General features: G+C 38.0%; 1 protein-coding gene across 1 annotated transcript in view; it reads right to left on the bottom strand.

Moving 5' to 3' along the window:
* Positions 1 to 26,358, bottom strand: part of WDR72 (WD repeat domain 72) — a 190,708-nt gene that overhangs the window by 68,702 nt on the left and 95,648 nt on the right. Inside the window, exons 14-17 of the mRNA XM_078078999.1 lie at positions 18,356 to 19,173; positions 15,657 to 15,748; positions 11,647 to 11,726; positions 6,162 to 6,363 (exon numbers count right to left, since the gene is read on the bottom strand). Coding sequence (XP_077935125.1) covers positions 6,162 to 6,363; positions 11,647 to 11,726; positions 15,657 to 15,748; positions 18,356 to 19,173 — 1,192 coding nt within the window. The remainder of the gene's footprint in view (positions 1 to 6,161; positions 6,364 to 11,646; positions 11,727 to 15,656; positions 15,749 to 18,355; positions 19,174 to 26,358) is intronic.

Below are 26,358 nucleotides of genomic sequence, written 5' to 3'. Positions count from 1 at the left end.
ATGGAGACCTTGGGCAAGGTACTGAACGTCTTCGTATCTATTTTCTCATCTGGGAAATGGGTATGACAATACTACTTATCCCCATGGAATTGTTGCCCAGATCAAATAATTTGAAGTATTTGAAGCACTTAGAATATACTAAGCCTGGGGCACCTGGGTGGCTCAGTCAGTTAAGCATCTGACTTCAGCTCAGGTCCCGATCTCAGGGTCCTGGGATGAAGCCCTGTTCGGTGGGAGTCTATGTGTCCCTCTGCCCCTCCCCCTCCTCGTGCTCTCTCCCTCTCTCTCTTACAAATACAATCTTTAAGGAAAAAAAAAAAAAAAACCACATACTAAGCCATATCAGTGTTACCTGTTTTCTTGTCATTATTATTGTCCTTATTCTGGAAGGCTGAAGCTTAGGAAAGGAAGGCATTGGAGCAATGAGATTGAAAAAGGACACAGATGTTTTCCAGAGAAGAAATTCAAGGCCTATGCGTTTCTCTCTAATGTCCAGGTTCCTCATTCATACATGTATTAATCAAATGATTCTTGGGAGGAAGAAAAAGGCATAGGTGGCGTTAGTACTCTTAGCCAACAGTTACCTTCTCCCACTCCAACTTTTTGCTTGGCTAAATCATGTTCATCTTTGACGTCTTGGATTAGGCATCTTTTTTCCTAAGAAGACTTTATGACCTCAAAGATTGGGTTAGGTGCCTCTCTGATGTGCTCCTGCAGCCTCTTCTGTGGCGTCTGACATACTTCATGGTTACCCCGATGCTAGCTTGTGTCTTCAACTGGAGATTTCCAATTAATTCCCTGTGGCACCCTCAACTCTTGGACCAGTAGGCATAGAGGAGTAATATAGAGGAGAGATGCATAGAGATTTATTCAAAGTCTTGGAGACAGCACAGTGTGCCATGGAGACTATCAAGTTACCTACCCTGAATAACTGAAAGCTTATCACATCTGTCCTCTTAGCTTAATCCACCCAAGGGCTATGGTTGGTATACTTTCTTGCAGAAAATAACAGGAAGGTCCTCTGAAGCATGTATTTTACATATATATATAATATATATATAATATAATGCATATATATATATGCTTGTTTATGAACAATATACATGCTATTAGTATATCAACATTAGGCCCATTATAAAATATATACAAAAATAGAAATTTCAAAAAGAAGTCATTAATACACACACACACACGCGTGCGCACGTGCACACCTCCTGATGTAACTTAAGATAAGTTTGGCAATGCCACTTACATCTTATTTGCTTAAGCTTGCATTACTAGTATTATCTTCAATCCATGGTTTCTTGGCAAGAAATCCTTGTCCATTTTCTGAGGGTTAGTTTAGTTAATACTAGAAAAGAAAATCTGTAGGTCATCTAGGCAGGGACACTTGAAACTGAACACAGCATGGACAGCCTTCTGTAATGGGGGTTTTCCAGTCTTCCTTCAGCAATCCTGGAATACCATATGCGAGTGACATTGCACGATCTGACATAGGAATCAAGTCATGGTACCAGGGTCAGCCCATGTATCAAATATTTTTGTTTGAAAAAATAGAAGCATAGATTTTCATTATCTTATTCATCCATATCTAATCTATCAGCAAATACTCTAAGTTGCACCTTCAAAATACATTCAGAATCTGATCACTTCTCTATCCAAACCACCATATTTGTGCCAAGCTGCCATCATGTGGGTTAGCATAATGACCTCCCAACTGGTCTCCTTGTGTCTATCCTTGGCCTCTGAACTGCAGGCAACATGATCCCATTAAAATATGTGCCAGTTGTTTGCTCAAATGGTTTTCTGTCTTGCTCAGAGAGAAAGCCTCACTATGACACTCAAGGCCTTCAATGATATGTCTCCCATTATTTTTCTGCTTCCATAAAGAGGAATGCATTGACCTTCTCATTTAGCCCAGAGAGCTCACAGAGGGTGGAAGATGCATTTACTATAAATAAAGACAGTCAAGAAAGTTTCCCTGTGAGGTGGTCAACTGTTTCCAATTTTTTCCACAACCAGACGGATTTCCTTCTGAGAAATTCAACAGGCAGAGGAAGCCTGTCTTGATGCAATCCTGCCGATGGGCGCCAGGACCAGAAAACCCTTCTGTTGAATGGATGTTTATTTCCTTTATTTTCCACAAATGCATGGTTTTACTTAAATAAAGAGCACATTTTCATTGTTTAGTTTTGTAGATAAGTCTTTGAAAACGATGCATGTAATAAAGATTATTTGCAACACCCACATTTGATGCATCATCTTCACAACTCCACAGTTCAATGTGAATTTAAATTCAGCTAATAATTTCAGAGTGACAGTTTTATCTACAAAGCCTCCATTTCTATTTCAACCAGTTTATTTAATGGAACAATTTAGAGCACTTGTTTAAACTGATCCAAATAACATTCAAAAAAAATAAAGGGAAATAACTTTCAAATGAATTTTAATAACAGAAACCACTGCTGTTTTTTAAAGCAATGAATCTTAGCTTCAAATGTGAATGTTAATTCTACAATTTATTAAATAGATGAAGAGAGCAATGTAACTATTATAAAAATCCAGCACTCTCCCATAAAATACTGACGCACAAATACTAAGACCTTAAATAAAATACATGCTGTGAAATGTAACAAGTAAGTGAAAACACTGAAAATAAAATAAGACACAAAATTATAAAGTTCAAACACACATTATACTTCAATTTTCACTTCACTTGATTTCCACTGCTTTCTAGATGCATCTCATGTTCAAATAGTTCAAGAAACCTGGTGATTTTCTTTATTATAAGGGGGGAGATGGCAATGATTGAACACTCTGCATTTTCTTTGGTAATAGAAAGTATGATTTATGAGAGGAGAATAAAAATCTAAGAAAACCACTCAATAAATTATTCAATTTTTCAGATCATGCTGATTTAGAGCAAATTTCCTTCATGCTGCCAGTATGGAAAATGTAGTTTACTGGATTAGAACACAGCAATTAAGAGAATGTCTGGGTTTGCCTTCCTGTTTTTATTAATTTTGTGACTCTAGACAAGGCACATCAACTCTTTTAAGCCTCACTTTATCCATTTTTGAAAAATGGGATAATAATGGAAACAAGATCTCAAAGTACAAGATAATACACCACTAGTGGCATTGAAGATAGCTGGCACAGGGATAGACTTTTTAAAAAATATTATTAATTTTAATGTGTCTGAGAAAGATACATAATTAGTATGTCAAAAAATGTACAGAGGCAATTTCTCAGGATAAGCCTAGGTAGCACCATGGGAATCTCTTTTTCAGAGAGTAGTTCTTTTCAGGGCTTCTCTGAAACTTCATTTCCATGAACAGGGACATTTAAAAAACTAAAATTGTTTACACAAATGACTCAAATGTTGGGAAGAGAGTCAGGGTTCATGTGAATTATGTGAGAATTAAAGGAAAAAGTGATACAACATTCATAAAGTACTCAGCATAGTGTTGGAGTGTATTAAGAGCACAATAATTGTTATTATTTTTCCTTATAATCTATTATTGCCATATTAATATAATGCTAATAAACCAAATGTACTCCATTCTGACATTAAAGAAGCTTAGGAGTATCCATGCATAATAAAGCCATCATCTGTTACTTTCCAAACGATTTACAAATAAGATGCATTAAGAAACTAAGAAACCAAGGGGCACCTGGGTGGCTCAGTGGGTTAAACCTCCGACTTTTGATTTTGGGTCAGGTCATGATCTCAGGGTCATGAGATCCAGCCCCTCATTGGGCTCCTGGCTCAGCAGGGAGTCTGCTTGAGATTCTCTCTCTCCCCCTGTCCCTCCCCACTCCCCGCCCCGCCCTGTGCGGTAAGCACCCATGCACGTGCTCTCTCTCAAATGAATAAATAAATACAATCTTAAAAAAAAAGAAGACACTAGGGAATCAAGAAAGAATAAAGGAAATTACGGGGGGGAAAGGTGGAGAGGAGCTCACAGAGGGACAAATGAGCAAGGACCTGAAAATAACATAAACCATTTATCATAGAATATTTGGTAATAGGTTGCAGTGACACTGGATCTAAGTAAATCTGCCTAGTAATAATCAAACCTGGCGAATAGTACCTATACCATCCCCTTAGCCTTTGAATCAGGACATTTGAAATAAATAAAATGGCTTTTTACTTATTTATTTTTTTAAAATCCAATTAAGTAATGCAGTCCATACCACTTAATAAAGGTGCAAAACTTTTCCTGTAATTTTACTAAGTTTCTCTGAATAGATTAAAAAATAATTTTTGTTTGTTTGGCTTTTTTGCTTTTTTTCCAAAAAGAGGGAAAGGAAGGCAATGTTAATTTTTAACATAATATTGCTCAGCAATTTTCCTTTCAAAGCATGTTACGTGTTTCCACGTAATTGCAATTGCAGTTAGTGTTTTCCTACAGGCAGTATTTCCCACGAACATATGTGCTCAGTATTTTGTGAATGTTTCATTTCATTTAAATAAAATATTCTAAATTTCATCCACCAGTATATAAAGTAACCTTAATATTTTTGTATTCTAATTGTTATCACAAATTAACCTTATTTTTTTTTAACACTGGCAAAGGGTCATTTGGTAATGATCCGAAGATAGTTAATATCTAACTTAAAATCCAGCTGTCTTTAATCCTAGTAAGACCAAATTCCACAGTATATTTCTTATACCCGAGAATTAGTTGGGAATAGAACAGGGCCCAGTCTGGTGAACTTCAAATAATGGGCAAGCCATGTGATAGCAAAACTTATCAAAAGTGTCACCTTGATAACCCGCCATGAATTTCTCACCCAGAAAAGAAGGCTGTGGGCCAAAGGCTAAGGTAGACGTTCAAGCTTCGGGATAAAGCATATAAATGCCACCTAATGACAGTTAACACATGATGAATGACACTAGCTGTCTTTGGGGAGCTAGAAGAAACATATTAACGACACTACGGGTACCTTGCCGAATGAATCAAGAACCCACACACACTCACTGAAAATTAATTTAAAAAGGAATTTTTCTCTTCTTGCTTGAAAGGTGTAATACAACTACAATTATGTGATATAATCAAAAAGGAGCTCCTTCAAACGGGTGAACTTACCAGATAATTAAAGCTAATTTCTGGACAACAGATGAATAAATGACTTGAAATTGCCATTGAGCTTTATCAAACTGCTTATTGAATTTACCATCTTCAGTGACTGTCTTGGCATTAGGAAATATTCTATCTATTTTGATCTTTGGCCTTCACTGAAGAAACCTTTCCCCGCTACGTATCCTCTCTCCCTACATAATGCTGTCCAATCAGTAATCTTATAAAAATAATAATAAATAAATATAATAGATCTTTAAGAATGACACCTGTTCTAGGATTTGACATTTTAAATGTAGCAACATTTTTCTGAATCCCAAATAAATAAAAAGAAAATCTTTCTGAGAGCTAAAAGAAATACCTAATAATTTTTAGCAACCTGGAACATGTAAATTTGTAACATGTTTCCCTGAGGAAAATATATATTTATTCATAAATTAACTTGTTCATCAAAAGTTTACTAGTGAGGTTGAAAACCAAATTTGTACTTACTTCTTTTTTACTGTTTTTTATTTATTTTTTTAAGTCACAGCTAATGGGCTGAAAAATCAGATAACATTTTACAGCAGAAATTGAGATTCACTTGCTAGCCATGAACCATAAACATTATCATTATGAAGTTACAATGATAAAATTTTATTTGTTATAAAATCAAGTGGTCTACCTATAAATCAGTTTAATTTTAGTTTCTACTACATTTCTTATTTTTAGGAAAGAAAAAAAAATCTAGCACATGGCTATCATCAAGGTATCAAATGGAAACAAATTTAGGACCCATCATTATCAAGGTATTCTTAAAATATCTCATTAAGCTATTACTGTTAATCTTATTTTCATTTTTAATCACTTAATTTAAAAATAGTTTTATAAACGATATAGATTTTTGTTCTGGAACATATTTATTGATTATGATAGAATTAAGAAGGTTTTTCAGAAACGAGAATTATAAGAAGAAACTGATAGCAGAATAGGTCAGAAACAGGGCACTTGGCTCAGTTTTTGCAGAAATATTCTGAACGCACTCTAAGTAGTAGAAAAAGTTCTGATGAAAGTGCATGCCAATAAATTTACACTTACTTTGCAGAGGCCAGGTGTCTGTAGTACACTGTAATTCTATCTCCTCCCCCTGGGTCCATTCCATCTTCTGCAGGATTTGCCTCATCTCACAGTGGATGTCCTCTGTCATGGACACTGGTTGACTGTTGACTGGTGTCTTACTCAACGTCTTCATCTGCTGTTGAACTTCCGCCAAGAGAACAGCTTGTATTGCTTCAGTTACCTATAAAAGTATTTTTTAATCTTTTTTTTTTTTAAGATTATTACAAATGTTTGGGGTCTTACATCAAGCTGAGAGCCTGGAATTTTGACTTAAATAGGTTTCACAATGTGAAAATTCCACTAGAATTAGCATCTGAAACATTTGAAATGCAGATAATGAGCACTGGAACCCAAACCATCAGGCTGTTCTTTTGCTAACACAAGAGATTCTAAAAGGAAAGTTGAAAGGAGTTCTCAATTCTTTCACCTAAGATACTTTCATTTCCACCAGAAGATAAAATGAATTTGAAGATATCATATTGCTCTTAAAGACAAGTTTAGCTCCTCAAATGATGTCTAGCTCTAAAGCACTATTTAGCTAAAAACACTTGATTTAAACTCAGGTTTAATACAGAAAGTTAAAGTCAAGATTTTAATAATAAATCTCACTAAATTGTGTGTATGTGTATATGGTTTTACACAGTTTAAAAATATTACAAAGCTTGCCTTCCAATTATTGTACATGTCCAGTCAAGGATCTGTGATTGGGTAGAGGCGGAGGGGAATGCTTGTCACAGACATCTAATTCAGTATCTTCATTTTTTAAATAAAGAACCTGGGACAGGACATCCCATAGATACGGTGGACAGGCCTTCTGACCCCTGATTCTATGTCCTTTGTAGTGTATGTCCTCCCAAGTTTCTATATCCTCATCTCTTAGTAAAAGGCCAGTGACAACGTACCTTAGTCTCTTCCTGGCAAGATATGAGGCAAGGCCCAATAGTTACATAGAATTCAAAGAAAGCCAAGAGCTGAGTCAGTGAGAGAAGAGGAAGAACACCACTGACCTAGGTGAACTTGGGACACTTCCCATTATCCTTCTCCTAGAGCCACACCTCAATGCCTACTCCTCTTCCCCTCAAAAGACTGCCCTATGTCAAGAGGACTCATGTTCCACCACTGCCACCGTCCCGTCTGCATTATCCGCAGTCTACCCATAGGATGCCTTCAGCTAGGGCTTTGGGTGGGACAACACCAACTGACCTAGAGATGCTGATGCCAAAAGCAGAAAAGGTATTCATCTAAATATTTATTTAGTTTCTTCTATGTGCCATGGTAGCGTGTGCAATCTTCAGGCTCCAGGGACACTCAGAGAGCTTAGCTTATGTTGAAGGCAGATGCTCACTGAACTGCCTGCCAGGGCAGAAGGAGCCAGGTGCTTGACTTTTAAATGTAGGAAGCTACTCCTGACCATCCCCCTGTTCTTGTCCACTCAAATGCTCACACTCAAATACTTGGTTAGGTTGTGACAAAAGGCTAATGAAGGATGTGATTTTACTATTGCCTACCAAGTCTACCAACACTGCAGTACTTCCTGTCACAATACAGGTAGGTACGTGATGCTTACTCATGCATATCGTATGATGAGATACCCGACATTGTAAAAGCTATTGCAAACCATGGTTCTAACATATAGTTCTACATATGACGATACTGGTGAATCATGCCTATTAATAATATCTACCATGTGATGAGATATGTATTAACTATTAGATATGATATTTACTAACATATACCATTCTGTATTGTAATAAGTGAACCATGCTTATTATGTATATCATATGATGGGACAAACTGTATTAATTATTCATGAACAATTTTCCACCACTGAATTTACTTTGTTTTAATTTTGTCACACATTTTATTTGATAGCACTGCTTCCAAGATGAGGATGATATGGTAGAAAGAGCTCTGAATCAGAAATGAGAAAGCCCGAGTTTCTGATCCAACTGTACAGTTATCACAAAGGCAACTTCTGCAAAGTCATGTACGACTCTGGGACTTCATGTCCTCCCATAAAACAAAGTCCATGATGCTGAGTAAGACTAGGATGAGAGCTCTCAATCACAGAAACCTATATGGAACTTGCTGGTGTCCCTACCTATAAATCAGGAGGATACTGGAGGTTATCTGCAGACTTGTAATACATCCAGACTGTGGTCTATCCTTCCGAATGGGCAGTTTGGCCCTATGCTCCCATGGGATCGTGTCTGCCTTCTCTCACTGGGATTATTACCATCTCTGAGGAGCATCTACAGTTGTGATTTAGATTACAATGTTCTATACCACTGGATAACAACTTGGGTCAATATTCTTTCCTAAAAATATATGGGGGTGTGTGCAATTTCATTGAACATTTCTAATTATTAGGTTTATGTATCATGACCACATTTTTTAACTATTGAATTTTGGGGCTTTTTGACATTGTCACTATCAATGTACATTATAAGAGTAAATAATATGAGTATCATTGAAAAACAAGAGGAAGCAGAAATAACTGAATAAAACATATTAACCATAATGAATAGGATACTCAGTCACAGCTTAAAAGCAAATACTGAATGGCATACACCCAATTAGAAACAAACTCAAACCCACACTTTGTGCTCAGTGTGAAATCAATACTCAGCATGGCTCCAATCCACAGAGAGATGGTACATCTTATAAGCATGTAATAATGTTATACCAGTATCTGTATTCAGTGGGTACTAAATAAATGCTAATGGAATTGAAAGAGATTCTGTACTTAAAAAATATAACATATAACGTGTAGAAAGTAGAATTTATTGATAATTTCTGACTATCAATACTTAAATCTCTCTAGTATATAAATATAGTAGATAAATTTTGCTGATAGTTAGTAGGGATAGAATTTTCCCCAACAAAATATAAAATTTTTAGACCATATATTATATAACTTTTTGAATTTAATAATGGACTAGAATTGAAAGCACTGCGGCTGTAAAGCTGTCTTCCAAATGTATAGAAATAATTTTCTTTGAAAAGACAGATGTGCAAAGCATTACACTCTTACGAGGGAATGTGCAGAGATTTAAGTGAAGATTTACAAATCCATTGGCTGGAAAGAGACAGCCACAAATCTGGGCCATATACTTATTACTAGAAGTATTACTATGCCATAGGCAAGCTAAAAATTTTAATGGTTTTCTACTAAAATCTTGACATAGCAAAGTTCTGTAAAATAGCACAGAGCATTATGAAGACTCATGAGAGCCCCTGTGGCCTGCTTGTGGTTCCAATGTCCAGATTTTCCAGGACAAAAGCATTTTCTCAACACTCGGTTCACACTGACTTTTCATGTCTTTGCAGCATCTCCTGGAAAAGCAATACTTGTCCCTGGAGGCCTGGATGTCATGATTTCACCCACTGGTGTTAGATTATAAAATCCAGAGAACTTTAGTGAAGCTTCGGAAACACGCAAATTAGCAACCGCAAAACCTTACTTTGCTTTTCCAGCATTTATTTCTCTGTTGGGTGTATTTCATGCCATTAGACACAAAACAGACAATCTCCAGACAAATTCATTCACCTGCAAAATTAACATATTTTTACCCCCCCCTTCAATTTCTGAGGTAGGATTTTGCTGTTTGACAGAAGCATTCCATTACCACCTAAAATACATTCAAAAGTAGATTCGACTTAACATGATTTGACTAACTGCTCAATGAACAGCTTTATAAGGAATTTGAGGATTGGTTAATGAACACCTGCAAGAGCCTCTGTTGCTCCCAAAGGACCCAAGAATTATCATTCCCATTTTACACGTGAGGAAAATAATCAACAAGTCACACCTATCTTCCAGAGCTATTCATCAGGGTAGCGGCAGACTGAGAGGAGATCTTTGAAGCTCAGACTTCCTATAAAGTGAGTAATAAATGCTCAGGTAACATTTGTCGCCCTGCGAGACTTTTACACAAGGTCATAAAATCATAGAACCTTAAAGGTCCATTAGTCCAAACATGTCCAAACCACATTAAAATTTATTTGAAGGCCAAATGAGCAATTACAAAAGATCTTTAGTTAGAGCAAAAACAGGATAAATTTTCTGTTGAATTCTTTTCCTTCAGGATTTTTACCCCTCATTGAGGAATTCTTAGGCTACTGGGGGGAAAATAAATCTTACCTTTAATAGCGACTCTTAGGATGATTGCAAACACGCCAGTAAAGTCAACATATACTAATGTTTATTTGATTGTCAAAGAGGCTTTTTGCATGGCTATTCATTCATTCGTTAAATATTTATTGACAGGCTGTTGTGACTACTGCCTTTCTGGGCATTGTTGATTGAGGGGTGAGTGAGACTGACCAAGTCCCTGCTCTCAGTAAGCTTCTATGACAGCAAGAAGACAGAAGATAAGGAAGCAAAAAAGCAAATGGAAGCATTTCCATTAAAAGCAATTGCAACAAAGAAAATAAACTGTGTACTGCTATGGTGACTGGAGGTATAGGATGGGGGAGGGTGTGGTGACAACACGAGGTAGGTAATCAGGGAAGACTTCGTAGAGGAGTTGGCTTTTGAGTAAAGACCCAAATGATGAATGGAAAAATTAGAATTCCAGCCCAAGAGAACAGGAGGGTCCTGAGGTGGAAATAAGCATTGTGTATTTTGGAAATAAAAAGGTCTGTGTGGCTAGTTAGAGCAGGGGGGAGAATGATGAATGAAGAGGTTAGGCTGGTGGCAAATCATGTAGAAACTTGCAAGCCATGGTAACAAGTTTCAGTAGCCATTCCAATTGTGTTTATTTGGTTTTGTGGTGTCAACCCCACAGTGTGTTCTGAGTTAACTTTCTTTGTTTTCCTATAACTAGGAATAAACATTTGTAATTGGAATTATTGCTATGCTTGTCTTGCACATTTGACATTATTAAGCTCATGAAGAAGAATTAAGTCCCAATAAATATTCATCTAATCAATGCACAGATATTTACTGTACAATGTACAAAGCTACCCAGTAAACTTTCAGGATCCACAAAAGCCTTAAAAGAGATAGAAGGACTTAAATTGGGCCTTGAAGAAACCCGTTCTCTTGAACAGCTTACAGATGAGGTACTCTTAAGATAGAGAAATGATTCCTGAGTCCACATACTAAATTCCCAAGCCTAGGGACTTTTATGTCATGGCACATTTTGAAATCAAAGAATAGACAATTCTGCCACAAACTGAAACCTTAATAGGCAATAAGGTACCTGTAACAACAGGAACAACCCCTCCTCAGGCCCTCTATTCACCCCACCTAGCCTATGCATCCTTGCATATGTCATTTCTACTTCTCCCCTCATTACTGGTCTCTGCATTAGTCCTGGTAAATGAAATGCCCGGGGAGGAAATATTAGCCACTTACGGGTACTCTCAGGTTAAGGGGAATATGCATGAGCCACTCACAGAATAGAAGGAACAGCAGGGAACTCTTCCAGTAACTTCAAGAACAAGCACTATGTCATACCTGCACAGAGTGGTCTCTCCAACAAGAAATGAGCTTCCAAAGTGAAACGTCAGCATCGGGTATATGGGAGTCATTCTTACCTAGAAATACAGAGAACACATTTGTATCTCAGGAGTATTAAAACATGGATGCAATCCAATGATCCTCAACCCCGGCTGCATGTTAGAGTCACCTGGGGAGCATTTTTTCCACAAACACCAATGTCTGGGTTCAAGGTTTCAAAGATTCTGATTTAATAGGTCCCAGGGGGAGGGGAGGGCAGGCATTAATACTTTGTAAAAGTACCTCAGATGACTTTCATGTATAACCAGAGTCAAGAACCATTTATTAATTTATATGTATGTCTGACGATTATATGAATACATATTCACATCAAATCAAATTCATCTTTATATCCTAAACCCATCTTTGTAACTTTTGCCAACAGACTGCAATGAATAATGTTCCCACCCAAAACAGATTGCCAAATTTTACAGTTCTTTCCTCATGCAAATAGATCCTGACATACTACCTTGCCATGAATCAGCATCTATCACACAGAAATCATATAAAAGACTTCCTTTGATTTGTCCTTACCCGGCTATACTACTCTGATCAATAGATATAGCACTTATGTTTTAATTTGACTCATTTTGTTATGTATTGTTTCTTTTAAGTTTGCCCTTTTGAATGTCCTTTCTATTTGCCTTAATGTTCAGTGTGAAATTTTAAGAGTGAGCTAGGGCTTGGTTTATTTAAATTGATCCATAGAGTGTCCAGCAGCCCCCTACACAAAAAAGCACTTAATAAGTGCCTTTTCATTAATTGAAAATGTACATATTATCATCCAAATGAAAAATTGATCAATTAAAGCTTTCTGATGGCTAAAGTATATTATCTAGGTGCCAGATCGTGGGAGTGAGATAAGGAAAAATGATGATGGCTTGCATTGGAGGGAAAATTACTCTAATCATTATTTAAATTAATGTATTAATATGTGTTTGAAATTCTGGCATCAACTCTTTAAGATAGTATCAGTCCAGTATGCTTTTCATTGAATCACCATTTTATATATTAATAGATATTGTCTATGTGTATATATATGTACAAATATATATTTTATAAATATTTTATGTTATATATATTTTTTTGTATATCACATTAGTGGTCAAGGGAAATGTGATAGAAAGTATTAAACATAATGTGAACTGAGAATATTAAAGGGATATATATGAAACTTCTGACTCATTATTAATATCGTTATTTTTCCCTGATGGAACATATGATGTGAATTTGAAATGACCAAGATCAGTGCATAAAACATGTAAGTATGATAGAGCACTATGATTTTGAAGTCATATTTTCCATTTCTTCATGCGCACAGCAGGTAAGAGAAAATTTTCTTTTGATCACTCTCCTTCCCCTCCTCTCTCATTCTGATGACCTTGTGACTCTACCATCAAAGCTAAGTATTGGTCTCAACTTTAACTACTTACTGGCATCCTGGGGTACTTCACAGTGCACTTTAATGTGATGTTAAAATTTTAATATGAGGTAGAAATGAGAGCCAACTTTTCTTGGCAATGTCAGTGGACTAAAGAATTAATTGCAACATCAGGGGGAAAGAAAAAGAAAACAGCCCAGGCCTACCAATATTACTGAGTCACCATTTTTGCTGACAGAAGTGGGTATTGGTTCCTGTCAACCCTTTAGAATGAGCACCTGAGAGTATTATTTTATTCAGGCTTTGACTTTACAGAATTAACAGCATAAAGCGATCCCCTCCTTTCCTTTCACCTCCCATCTTCCAATTACTAAAACACAAAACCATGTTTCCTTAGGATCTACGTGAATCCTAAATGCTATAAATGCCACCTCTAAACATGGGAGGGGCTATTCAGTAATAACACCAGTTGCTCCTGCTACTTTGGTTGGGGCGGCCAGGGGAAAAGCTGGAGCCTCCATGGCTCTGGTTAGCAACCCTCTCCGTCTCTGCAGAAACCACTTATATTATGCTATAAACTCTAATCCTTTTCTTAATGTTATGAAAAATGAAAACAAGGATGAATGCCCTAATAAGGGCTACTACTTAAGGAGAAGGCAGGCACCCCAGACTGGGACCATTTAGAGGGGACACTAGTTGTAATCCTAACTGAGAAGTGTGTTGACGTAATGCAAAGAGCAAGTGGTTTGGGACCAGAGAGAGCTGGCCTGGAATCCTGGCCCCTCTGCTCAACAGCTCTTTGCCTCTGAGTGAGTCATCTAACTTCCCTGAACCCCAATTTTCCCAAGGAAAACAAAGATAGTCCCTCCTACTGTGCAAGGTTGTTTCTATATTGAAAGAATATGTGTAAAACCATTAGCATAATTCTTTGAATATACCAGACACTCAAAAATTGGAAGTTATTAATAAACTCTCACTTTAAAATATTCCAAATATTCTTTTCAGTAGCCTTGAGAAGGCCTCTATGTACCATTGTTCAGGGCATCTCAATGTATCGATGGTATACTGCAGAACTTCGCCAAGTCTAGAATCTTATTCCCATTTTACAAGTGTAGTAAATACAGCTTTTTAAAGGAGTAAAAGACATGCCCACAGCTGTACAAGTAGTAAGTGGCAGAACTGGATCTTAAACCTCAGCCATCTATTTCCAAAGCCATCATTCTATTTACTATTCACGCATGAATCCAAAGGTATTTGTTTAATTCCTTGAAGGCTTTGTTCTGGGAACTGGGGATGAAGCAGTAAATAAAACTGTCATAAAAAAATGATAACCCCCACGGAGCTTACATTTTAGTAGCAGGACATAGATGGCAAATGAAAAAAAAAAAGATATATATTACATCAGAGAGTAAAAAGAATTATGGAAAACAGTAAAACAGGGAGTGGGATAGAGTGTGCTGGGGAGAAAGGAGGACACCTTCCTTGATAAAATGGCGTCTGAGCAAGCACAAAGGATGTAAGGTGGAGGTGGGAGGCAGCAGGTTCACCTCTGGGATCCGAGGAAAGAGCATTCCAGGCAGCAGAAGGCCCTAAGACCTGCCTGTCATGTTTGGGTCAGAGTAAAAGGTCCCGTGTAGCCGGACCACTCGAAGCAAGGGGTCAGTAAGTACAAGGAGATGAGGTCAGATGGGGGGTGTGCGTGTAATGACAGAAGCAGAACAGCCAGGTTATACTGGGCCTTGTACGCTCTCCTGAGGACTGTGGCTTTTATTCAGAGTGGAACAGAAGCTGCTGAAAGGTTTTAAGCAGAAGCATAACGTTCTGACTTTGTTTCCAATAGGTCATTCTGGCTGCTTAATTTCGAATAGAGTATGGGAAGGAGTGTTAGGAGCGGAAGGGTGGTTGGGAGGCAAGGAGAGATGAAGACTCTGGGGGGGCGGTCCTGTGGGTAGAGAGAAACTCAGAACCAATATATCTACTGAAAGATTGGGTGTGGGGTACACAAAAAAGGGGAAGGTCAAAATGACACCAAAGTTCTTGGCCTGAACAACTAGAAGGGCAGATTTGCCACTTACTGAGATGTCAAAGATTTAGAGAAGAAGGTTTTGAGGATAAATTAGCTATTTGGCATCAAAAGAAAATCTAAACACCAAGACTATTACGCAGAAGAATTCAAGGATCAGTATACAACCTTCTGAAAAAGCTATAAAATTCTCTCATATAATAATCATTTATTTGGTAATAAAGATAATGATGTAATAAACTTCCCCATAAATCACAGGTGACCTTAATTTAATATCCAAATATTTCTTTTGCTGAAAAGTTTCAGACTTTCAGGCATTTCAAGATCATTTGATGAAATTCATCACATTACGTGTCTTGTAACATTATTAATTTTAATAAAAAATCATGTATATTTCAAATACAGGCAGAATACAAAAGTATAGCCATGTGAAATACAGACTAAAATAATAACTGCAAACACTGCTCATTCTAAACTGTAGCATGCGATCCAGTTATAGACGGGCTAGTTATTCTATTTCATAAAGGAAAAAAAAAATCAGACTTATATCTGTAAGTCCTTTACCATTTCGTAAGTAACCATAGAAGCTTGAAATAGTCAAAATCTCATTCCCAGAACTTTTTGCCTTGCTGTGCACAGATTCCATTTTGAAAGACCTGTGGGAGGAGAAACAGAGGATATCATTAAAGATATATGAAAAGTATTTTTAGAAATAAATTGAAGATTTGAGTGCATGACCACTTCAAAAAATTTTGGGAATTGAACACAGATTATTTTTAGCAATCTTGTCCAACATTAATCTCTTTGGTAAATTTCCCCATTTTGTTCCTACCTAAAACCTTAATCCCAGTTTTGACTCTTAATTTACCAGAATTATTTTGTGACTCACTTTTCCAAGAGCAGTCCCACTACGTTAGGTCATGTAATTTGTGGTTAATGCAGTATTTTTGAATCCTAATATGTTGACATCTGCCAGATTTCTCCCCAGGTACTGTAAGGACCCGAGGAAGGCAGGCCAGTGATTCAGTCATAGCAACTTTCAGATACTGTTCAGGGATATTCTCATAGGCAGATGGCTCTTTCCTTAAAATGCAGGTACGTCATGCGCCCAGTTGTTAAGCCCACAAGGATTTCTCAACCCTCACAACCACAGTGAAATGTCAGTGAAATGGCCAAATCTGTTGGAAGGATTTGGTGTGACAAATCCAATACACATTATTTTGATTTCCTAAAAAATAACACGCAGTCTGACAGCAGATCAACGTTGAAGTGACTGATTTTGGGAAGCAGTCTCTAATCCTGACAACTCCTTCAATAATTTGTTTTAATGAAGAATTTTGTGAAGAATTAACTAATGTATGGCAGCAATTTTAAGGCCATGGAGTGGAAGGCAGGCTGAAAGCCCATAATCCCCCCTCCGCGCACCAGACACACCCTCTACGTTCTGTATGCCGTATCAGCGGCGAAGTCAGAATGAAAACCTCCATCAAACAGTAACGAAGTCCCTCACTGGATCTGTGGGATCATGATTAGGCAGATATAATTTGCTAGCAGCCCAAGTTTTTAAGAATTTGAAGAAATCTCAGCAGTCACCTAACCCACCCACCTCATTTTCTAAATGAGGAAAGCAAGGCTCAGAGGGGCTAGGTGACTTGTCCAAAGCTATGTGTGGCTAGTTAAACAACAAAACCAGGATTTATTCCCAGGTTTTCAGGCTCCAGGCTGACTGCATTTTTTGCATATCATGCTTTTAGTGCTTTATAATTTTCTTAGTCATAGAAAGAAAAGTAAAAGAAGCCTATGTGAAACTTAAATGTGTGTATATGTATGTGTGTGTGTGTGTGTGTGTGTGTGTGTGTATACACAGAAGAGAGGAAAATTAAGTAAACAAACCACAAAATTTTACCAGTCTATTCCTCCATATTAGGGCCACAGAACAGAAAATGGGAAACCTTGTAGTATGGCTGTAGTATAGAAGCATTATAATGTAAGGAAGCATAACATCGAATCCTAAATAATCCACATAGACTTGCTACCAAACTGTAGGTCCACTGAGGGCAAGAACTGTGCTGACCATACAGTGCCTGGAACTGAGCTCCTATCACGTAACAGAAATGTCAAGGACCGTTTACCACCATGTATGGGCAGTGCAAACAATGTCTCTTCTGTAAAAGCGTCCCAATGATTTCATCTCACGCTAATTATTCTCTTTACTCTGAAAACCAAAATACTTACCTATAGTACAAAGATTTTTCCTCATTCCTTTACCCTACTTTCAGTGTTTTCTATTTATTTCATGTGCATTATTTTTATCATCTGAATTAGTTCCTACCCAAATGAGAAATTTATTTCTACTTCCTCTGTAGGCTAGTGCTAAGGACATATGCAGTAAGTGCATGAATTCAATCCTCTAACATCAGACTGAATTTTAGCAGTGGAAGAAGGTAAACACACAGAGTTAAGGTTGGTAATGAATCAGGCTCTTGAATTAGACTGGTGCTCAGCTTTAAATCAGCCTCTAAGGAGCTGAATTAATCTTGGAGTTGATATCTTCTCTCCGTAAGTCTCAATATCCTCATCTTTACAAAGAGCAAAGTAATAGTACCTATATGCTAGCCTTGCATATTAAATGAAATCATGTAAGTAAAGTACTTACATGGTGACTAATAGATATTAAACATTCAAAAAACAATAGCTATTTTTACTAAACTTTACTTTTTGTAAATGAATTACTGATTGCCACCTCTAGTTTAATACGCCAAAGTATAAATTAAATGGTGGGATTTGAGGTATGAAATTGTAAAACTTTTTCCGATGATATATGAAATACATTATCATTGGCATTTACTTAAATGTTCTTTGTTCATATTTAATTCACAGCAAGTAAAATGGATTTCAAGGTGTGTATGAGTCAATCTATCATCTATCTCTCGGTCTACCTATCTATTAAATCATTCAGCTCCCAGCACTATGATTTCCCTGACACATAGTATGAGAGCAGTGGATATTTGTTGAATGAATAAATTTTAAAATATATAGATTTATTGCCCAAATTATCTTCTGATCCCAAAGAATGAAGAGGAAGTTTTTCTTACATGTGTTTTGAGCTAAAGGAGCTGTTGCATGCTTACTTTTCATTTGAAAAAAGGAAGAAAGGAAGGAAGGAAAGGAGGGAGCGAGGGTGGAAAGCCAAATATAGCAAATAATGATAGTTTTTTTAATGTCCCAAATAACAGTAGTCAAAATCTTTATGCATGTCTTACCTGTCAGTTCCACATGCCAACTCTAAAGGCATGTTAACTAACTTATTAACTACAAATAGTCTGCTCAATAAATAAACTATAGTGCTTGACTCGTGCAAAGAATCACAATTATTCTCCAGTCCTCTTGGCATCCCAACCTGATTTGGAAGCGTGGACGTGTATTTATTTGACAAGTCCAAAACTTTTTTGGAAAATAAATTAACTTTTGAATAGTCTGTTTTCATTTCAGCATTGCATTCATCCCACCCCGGCAGCATCAATGAGAAGCGATCTTCATTTGCGGCAAGTCCTAAAGAAACAGAACCCTGAAGCTTTAAAATATTGAGATGCTTAATGCAGAGATTATCTAATTCTTTATCCACTCCCCATGGCAAAAAGCAAGATAGGAACAATTTAGCTACGTCTATTGTGATGCTGGCATCCACTTTTCTTGATGGCTTAGGGTGCATCTTTTTGGAGTTCTTTGTTTTCTTCTGCCTTTTAATGGCATCACTTTCTTCTAAGAATTTGACAGCATTATCTCCTTGGGCTGGGTTTTCACCAACAGGCTTGGCTTGTGCCTCCGCTGAGAGAGAACCACAGGCAGTTTTATTTCTTTTCAGCGTCAATGTTTTCTTCTCCACTGTGCTTTTGGCTCTTCTCAGGATCTCACTACCATAGAATGAATTGGAAGGGTCAACATCACAGATTGGAGTTGGCAGCAAAAGTTCAACAAGATTTTCCAGATCAAACAGAAGGATATGAAAGCCAATGTTACTCCATTTTGTCTTCACAGGCAAGACATTAAAAGGTCCTGAGAAAGACTTGGCATCAGCAACCTAAAGGAGATTAAAAAAAAAAAAAATTATGTGTCAGGGTTCTTATTTTTTAAGTGATTTTATTAAAAGTTCCATATTAAAATGGCATAAAATGAAAGTATTAAGTAGAAGTACAATTAAAGGCAAGTTATTTCAATTATTTTGCCTGCTATAAAAACTTCCCTCTAAATTAAACATTCTATATTCCAATATTCCTTAAAAATTATTTTTTCCTTCCTAAAACTTTTATTTTTCCTTTAAAAAATATGAATTTGGCCTATGAAGTAAGATAGCATCAGATTAATGTCTTTTCATATATGATTTCATATCTTCCTATTAACATAGCCATGAAGACATACAAAGGGAAAAAAGCAGGTTTGAAAATTAAGGATGGAGGGAGGAGCAAGATGGAGGAGGAGTAGGAGACCTAAATTTCGTCTGGTCCCAGGAATTCAGCTGGATGGGGATCAAACCATTCTGAATACCTACAAACTCAACAGGAGATCAAAGAAAAGAACAGCAGCAACTCTCTGAACAGAAAAGCAACCACTTTCTGGAAGGTAGGACGTGCAGAGAAGTGAATCCGAGGTGATATTCGGGAGGATAGACGGCGGGGGAGGGGGCCTCCATCGGCCGCTTCTGGCAAGTGATAGAGCAGTGGAGCACAAAATCGGAACTTTTAGAAGTCGGCTCCGCTGAGGGACGTTGCTCTGGTGGCTAAGCAGGGGGTGGAACCCTCTCTGGGACAATGTGGTCTTAGGACCTCTGGGTCACAGAAAGACCGGGGGTGCCTGAGTGCGGCAGAGCTCCCAGGTATCGGAGTGGGGAAGCTGGCTGCAGAGACGGAGCCGAGGAGTGGGCTCTTAGCTCGGGGTTGCCATAAACTGTGATCCGCGGCACAGTCGGGCCACTGCTCCTCCAGCAGGGACCCAACAAGCGGCAGATCTGGGGAGACTCCCCTTCTTCCCCCAGGAGAAGCGTCGCAGGAGCACACCGCAAGGATCTGCTGGGTTTGGAGACTCCACACGGGGTCGTGTGCCAGAGACAGAAACACTCAGTCAGAGGCCGGGTGAGCAAAGAGTGCAGCTGGAGACTGGGGAGATGGGAGTGTGACTGCTTTTCTCTGGGGGCTCACTGAGGAGTGGGGCCCCTAGTTCTCAGTTCCTCCGGGGCGGAGATTGGGAGGCCGCCATTTTCACTCTCTGCCTCCAAAGTTGTACGGAAAGCTTGCAGGGAACAAAAGCTCCCGAGAGCAAACCTGAGCGGATTACTTAGCCCGGACCAGCAAGGGCCGGGCAATTCCACCTCTGGCAAAGACATTTGGGAATCATGGCAACCGGCCCCTCCCCCAGAAGATCAGCAAGAACAGCCAGCCAAGACCAAGTTTACCGATCAATGAGAATGGCAGAACTCCAGCGCTAGGGGAATACTACTGCAGATAGAATTCATGGCTTTTTTCCCATGATTCTTTTGTCTTTCAAAGTTAATTTTTTAAATTTTCTTTTTCTTTTTTTTTTGAATTTTTCTTTTTCCCCTTTTCAAACAACATGTTATCAATCCCTTTTTTAAAAAGTCTTTTTTATTTTTCATTTTTAGAGTCATATTCTATCCCTTCATAGTAGTTAACCTTATTTTTGGTACATATATATAAGTTGTTCTCTCTTTAAAATTTTGGGATACAGTTTCTTCTAACAGACCAAAATATACCCTAAATCTCTAGTGTATGGCTTTGTTCTAGTCTCCTGCCTGATCTCCCCCCTTGTTTTTAAATCCTCTTCTTTCTTTTTTCAACCAACTTCTTATCTTATCAATTCCTTTTATAAAATCTTTTATAATTTTCATCTTTACAGTCATATTGCATCCCTTCATCGCATTTACCCTTATTTTTGTACATGTATAAGTTTTTCTTTCTTTAAAAGTTTGGGAGGCACTTTCTTCTAACAGACCAAAATACGCCCAAAATCTAGTGTGTGGCACTGATCTATGCACCAGCCTGATCATACTTGATCATATTCTGTTTTTTTTTGTTGTTTTATCTTTTTCTTTTTTCTTTCTTTCCCTTTCTTTTCCCCCAGTTTCAGGTCTCTTCTGATTTGTTTAGTGTATATTTTTCTGGGGACGTTGTTACTCTATTAGCATTTTGTTCTCTCATTCATCTATTGTCCTCTGGACAAAATGACAAGACAGAAAAAATCACCTCAAAAAAAAGAACAAGAGGCAGTACCGACTGCCATGGACCTAATCAATACGGACATTAGTAAGATGTCGGAACTAGAGTATCTTTAAAATACTAGCTGGGCTTGAAAAAAGCATGGGAGATATTAGAGAAACCCTTTCCAGAGAAATAAAAGAACTAAAATCTAACCAAGTCGAAATCAAAAAGGCTATTAATGAGGTGCAATAAAAAATGGAGGCTCTAACTGCTAGGATAAATGAGGCAGAAGAGGGAATTAGTGATATAGAAGACCACATGATGGAAGATAAAGAAGCTGAGAAAAAGGGAGATAAACAACTACTGGATCACGAGGGCAGAATTCGAGACATAAGTGATACTGTAAGACGAAACAATATTAGAATAATTGGGATCCCAGAAGAAGAAGAAAGAGAGAGAGAGGTGCAGAGAGTATACTGGAGCAAATTATAGCAGAGAACTTCCCTAATTTGGGGAAGGAAACAGGCATCAAAATCCAGAGGCACAGAGAACCCCCCTCAAAATCAATAAAAATAGGTCAACACCCCGACATCTAATAGTAAAACTTACGAGTTTCAGAGACAAAGAGAAAATCCTGAAAGCAGCTGGGAAGAAGAGATCTCTAACCTACGATGGTAGAAACATTAGATTGACAACAGACCTATCCACAGAGACCTGGCAGGCCAGAAAGGACTGGCATGATATATTCAGAGCACTAAATGAGAAAAATATGCAGCCAAGAATACTATATCCATCTAGGCTGTCATTGAAAATAGAAGGAGAGATAAAAAGCTTCCAGGACAAACAAAAGCTAAAGGAATTTGCAAACACGAAACCAACCCTACAAGAAATATTGAAAGGGGTCCTCTAAGCAAAGAGAGAGCCTAAAAGTGACATAGACCAGAAAGGAAGACAGACAATATACAGTAACAGTCACCTTACAGGCAATACAATGGCACTAAATTCATATCTTTCAATAGTTACCCTGAATGTAAATGGGCTAAATGCCCCAATCAAAAGACACAGGATATCAGATTGGATAAAAAATCAAGACCCATCAATATGCTGTCTGCCAGAGACTCATTTTAGACCCAAAGACACCCCCAGATTGAAAGTGAGGGGGTGGAAAACCATTTACCATGCTAATGGACACCAAAAGAAAGCTGAGGTGGCAATCCTTATTTCAGACAATTTAGATTTTAAACCAAAGACTATAATAAGAGATGAGGAAGGACACTATTATCATACTTAAAGGGTCTATCCAACAAGAAGATCTAACAATTGTAAATATCTATGCCCCTAACATGGGAGCAGCCAATTATATAAGCCAATTAGTAACAAAAGCAAAGAAACACATCAACAACAATACAATAATAGTGGGGTACTTTAACACCCCCCTCACTGAAATGGACAGATCATCAGAGCAAAAGATCAACAAGGAAATAAAGACTTTAAATGACACATTGGACCAAATGGGCTTCACAGATATATTCAGGACATTCCATCCCAAAGCAACAGAATACACATTCTTCTCTAGTGCCCATGGAACATTCTCCAGAATAGATCACATCCTAGGTCATAAATCAGGTCTCAACCGGAACCAGAAGATTGGGATCATTCCCCGCACATTTTCAAACCACAGTGCTTTGCAACTGGAACTCAATCACAAGAGGAAAGTCAGAAAGAACTCAAATACATGGAGGCTAAAGAGCATCCCACTCAAGAAAGAATGGTTCAGCCAGGAAATTAAAGAAGAATTAAAAAAATTCATGGAAACCAATGAAAATGAAAACACAACTGTCCAAAATCTTTGGGATGCAGCAAAGGCACTCCTAAGAGGAAAGTATATAGCAATACAAGCCTTTCTTAAGAAACAAGAAAGGTCTCAAATACACAACCTAACCCTATACCTAAAAGAGCTGGAGAAAGAACAGCAAATAAAGCCTAACCCAGCAGGAAAAGAGAAATAATAATGATCAGAGCAGAAATCAATAAAATAAAACCCAAAGAACAGTAGAACAGATCAACAAAACTAGGAGGTGGTTCTTTGAAAGAATTAACAAGATTGATAAACCCCTGGCCAGACTTATCAAAAAGAAAAGAGAAACGACCCAAATAAATAAAATCATGAATGAAAGAGGAGAGATCACAACCAACACCAAAGAAATACAAATAATTATGAGCAACTCTATGCCAGCAAATTAGATAACCTGGAAGAAATGGATGCATTCCTAGAGATGTATCAACTACCAAAACTGAACCAGGAAGAAATAGAAAACCTGAACAGACCTATAACCACTAAGGAAATTGAAGCAGTCATCAAAAATCTCCCAACAAACAAAAGCCCAGGGCCAGATGGCTTCCCAGGGGAATTCTACCAAACATTTAAAGAAGAATTAATACCTATTCTTCTGAAACTGTTCCAAAAAGTAGAAATGGAAGGAAAACTACCAAAGTCGTTTTATGAGACCACCATTACCTTGATCCCCAAACCAGACAAAGACCCCATCAAAAAGGAGAATTACAGACCAATATCCTTGATGAACATGGATGCAAAAATTCTCATCAAAATACTAGCCAATAGGATACAACAGTACATTGAAAGCATTATTCACCACGACCAAGTGGGATTTGTCCCTGGGCTGCAAGTTTGGTTCAACATCCGCAAATCAATCAATGTGATACAATACATTAACAAAAGAAAGAACAAGAACCATATGATCCTCTCAACAGATGCAGAAAAAGCATTTGACAAAGTACAGCATCCTTTCTTGATCAAAACCCTTCAGAGTATAGGGATCGAGGGTACATACCTCAATATCATAAAAGCCATCTATGAAAAACCCACAGCGAATATCATTGTCAATGGGGAAAAACTGAGAGCTTTCCCCCTAAGGTCAGGAACACAGCAGGGATGTCCACTATCACCACTGCTATTCAACACAGTATTAGAAGTCCTAGCCACAGCACTCAGACAACAAAAAGAAATAAAAGGCATCCGAATCGGCAAAGAAGAAGTCAAACTTTCACTCTTTGCAGATGATATGATACTTTATGTGGAAAACCCAAAAGACTCCACCCCAAAACTGCTAGAACTCATAAAGGAATTCAGTAAAGTGGCAGGATATAAAATCAATGCACAGAAGTCAGTGGCATTCCTATACACCAACAAGACAGAAGAAAGAGAAATTAAGGAGTCGATCCCATTTACAATTGCACCCAAAACCATAAGATACCTAGGAATAAATCTAACCAAAGAGGCAAGGAATCTGTACTCAGAAAACTATAAAACACTCATGAAAATAATTGAGGAAGACACGAAGAAATGGAAAAACGTAATGCTACCTAGAGCAATCTACACATTTAATGCAATCCCTATCAAAATACCATCCACTTTTTTCAAAGAAATGGAACAAATAATCCTAAAATTTGTATGGAACCAGAAAAGACCCCGAATAGCCAGAAGAATGTTGAAAAAGAAAAGCAAAGCTGGCGGCATCACAATTCCAGAGTTCAAGCTCTATTACAAAGCTGTCATCGTCAAGACAGTATGGTACTGGCACAAAAACAGACACATAGATCAATGGAACAGAACAGAGAGCCCAGAAATGGACCCTCAATTCTATGGTCAACTCATCTTCGAGAAAGCAGGAAAGAATGTCCAATGGAAAAAGACAGTCTCTTCAACAAACGGTGTTGGGAAAATTGGACAGCCACATGCAGAAGAATGAAACTGGACCATTTCCTTACACCACACACAAAAATAGACTCCAAATGGCTGAAAGACCTCAATGTGAGACAGGAATCCATCAAAATCCTAAAGGAGAACACAGGCAGCAACCTCCTCAACCTCAGCCACAGCAACTTCTTCGTAGAAACAATGCCAAAATCAAGGGAAGCAAGGGCAAAAATGAACTATTGGGACTTCATCAGGATAAAAAGCTTTTGCACAGCAAAAGAAACAGTCAACAAAACCAAAAGACAACCGACAGAATGGGAGAAGATATTTGCAAATGACATATCAGATAAAGGGCTAGTATCCAAAATCTATAAGGAACTTATCAAACTCAACACCCAAAGAACAAATGATCCAATCAAGAAATGGGCAGAAGACATGAACAGACATTTTTCCAAAGAAGACGTTCATATGGCCAACAGATACATGAAAAAGTGCTCAACATCACTCAGCATAGGGAAATCCAAATCAAAACCTCAATGAGATGCCACCTCAAACCAGTCAGAATGGCTAAAATTAGTAAGTCAGGAATCGACAGATGTTGGCGGGGATGTAGAGAAAGGGGAACCCTCCTACACTGTTGGTGGGAATTCAAGCTGGTGCAGCCACTCTGGAAAACAGTATGGAAGGTCGTCAAAAAGTTGAAAATAGAGCTACCATACAACCCAGCAATTGAACTACTGGGTATTTACCCCAAGGATACAAATGGAGGGATCCGAAGGGGTACGTGCACCCCGATATTTATAGCAGCAATGTCCACAAAAGCCAAACTATGGAAAGAGCCAAGATGTCCATCGACAGATGAATGGATAAAGAAGATGTGGTATATATATACAATGGAATATTATGCGGCCATCAAAAGGAATGAGATCTTGCCATTTTCAACAACGGGGATGGAACTGGAGGGTATTATGCTGAGCGAAATAAGTCAATCAGAGAAAGACATGTATCATATGATCTCACTGATGTGAGGAATTCTTAATCTCAGGAAACAAACTGAGGGTTGCTGGAGTGGTGGGGGGTGGGAGGGATGGGGTGCCTGGGTGATAAGACATTGGGGAGGGTATGTGCTATGGTAAGCGCTGTGAATTGTGTAAGACTGTTGAATCACAGACCTGTACCTCTGAAACAAATAATACATTATATGTTTAAAAAAAAAAAAAGAAGAAAGCAGGAAGGGAAAAATGAAGGGGGCAAAATTGGAGGGGGAGACGAACCATAAGAGACTATGGACTCTGAGAAACAAACTGAGGGTTCTAGAGGGGAGGGGGGTGGGGGG

Source organism: Halichoerus grypus, chromosome 8, assembly GCF_964656455.1.
Source record: "Halichoerus grypus chromosome 8, mHalGry1.hap1.1, whole genome shotgun sequence".
NCBI lineage: Eukaryota > Metazoa > Chordata > Mammalia > Carnivora > Phocidae > Halichoerus > Halichoerus grypus.
This window is presented reverse-complemented; position numbering and strand designations above follow the sequence as displayed.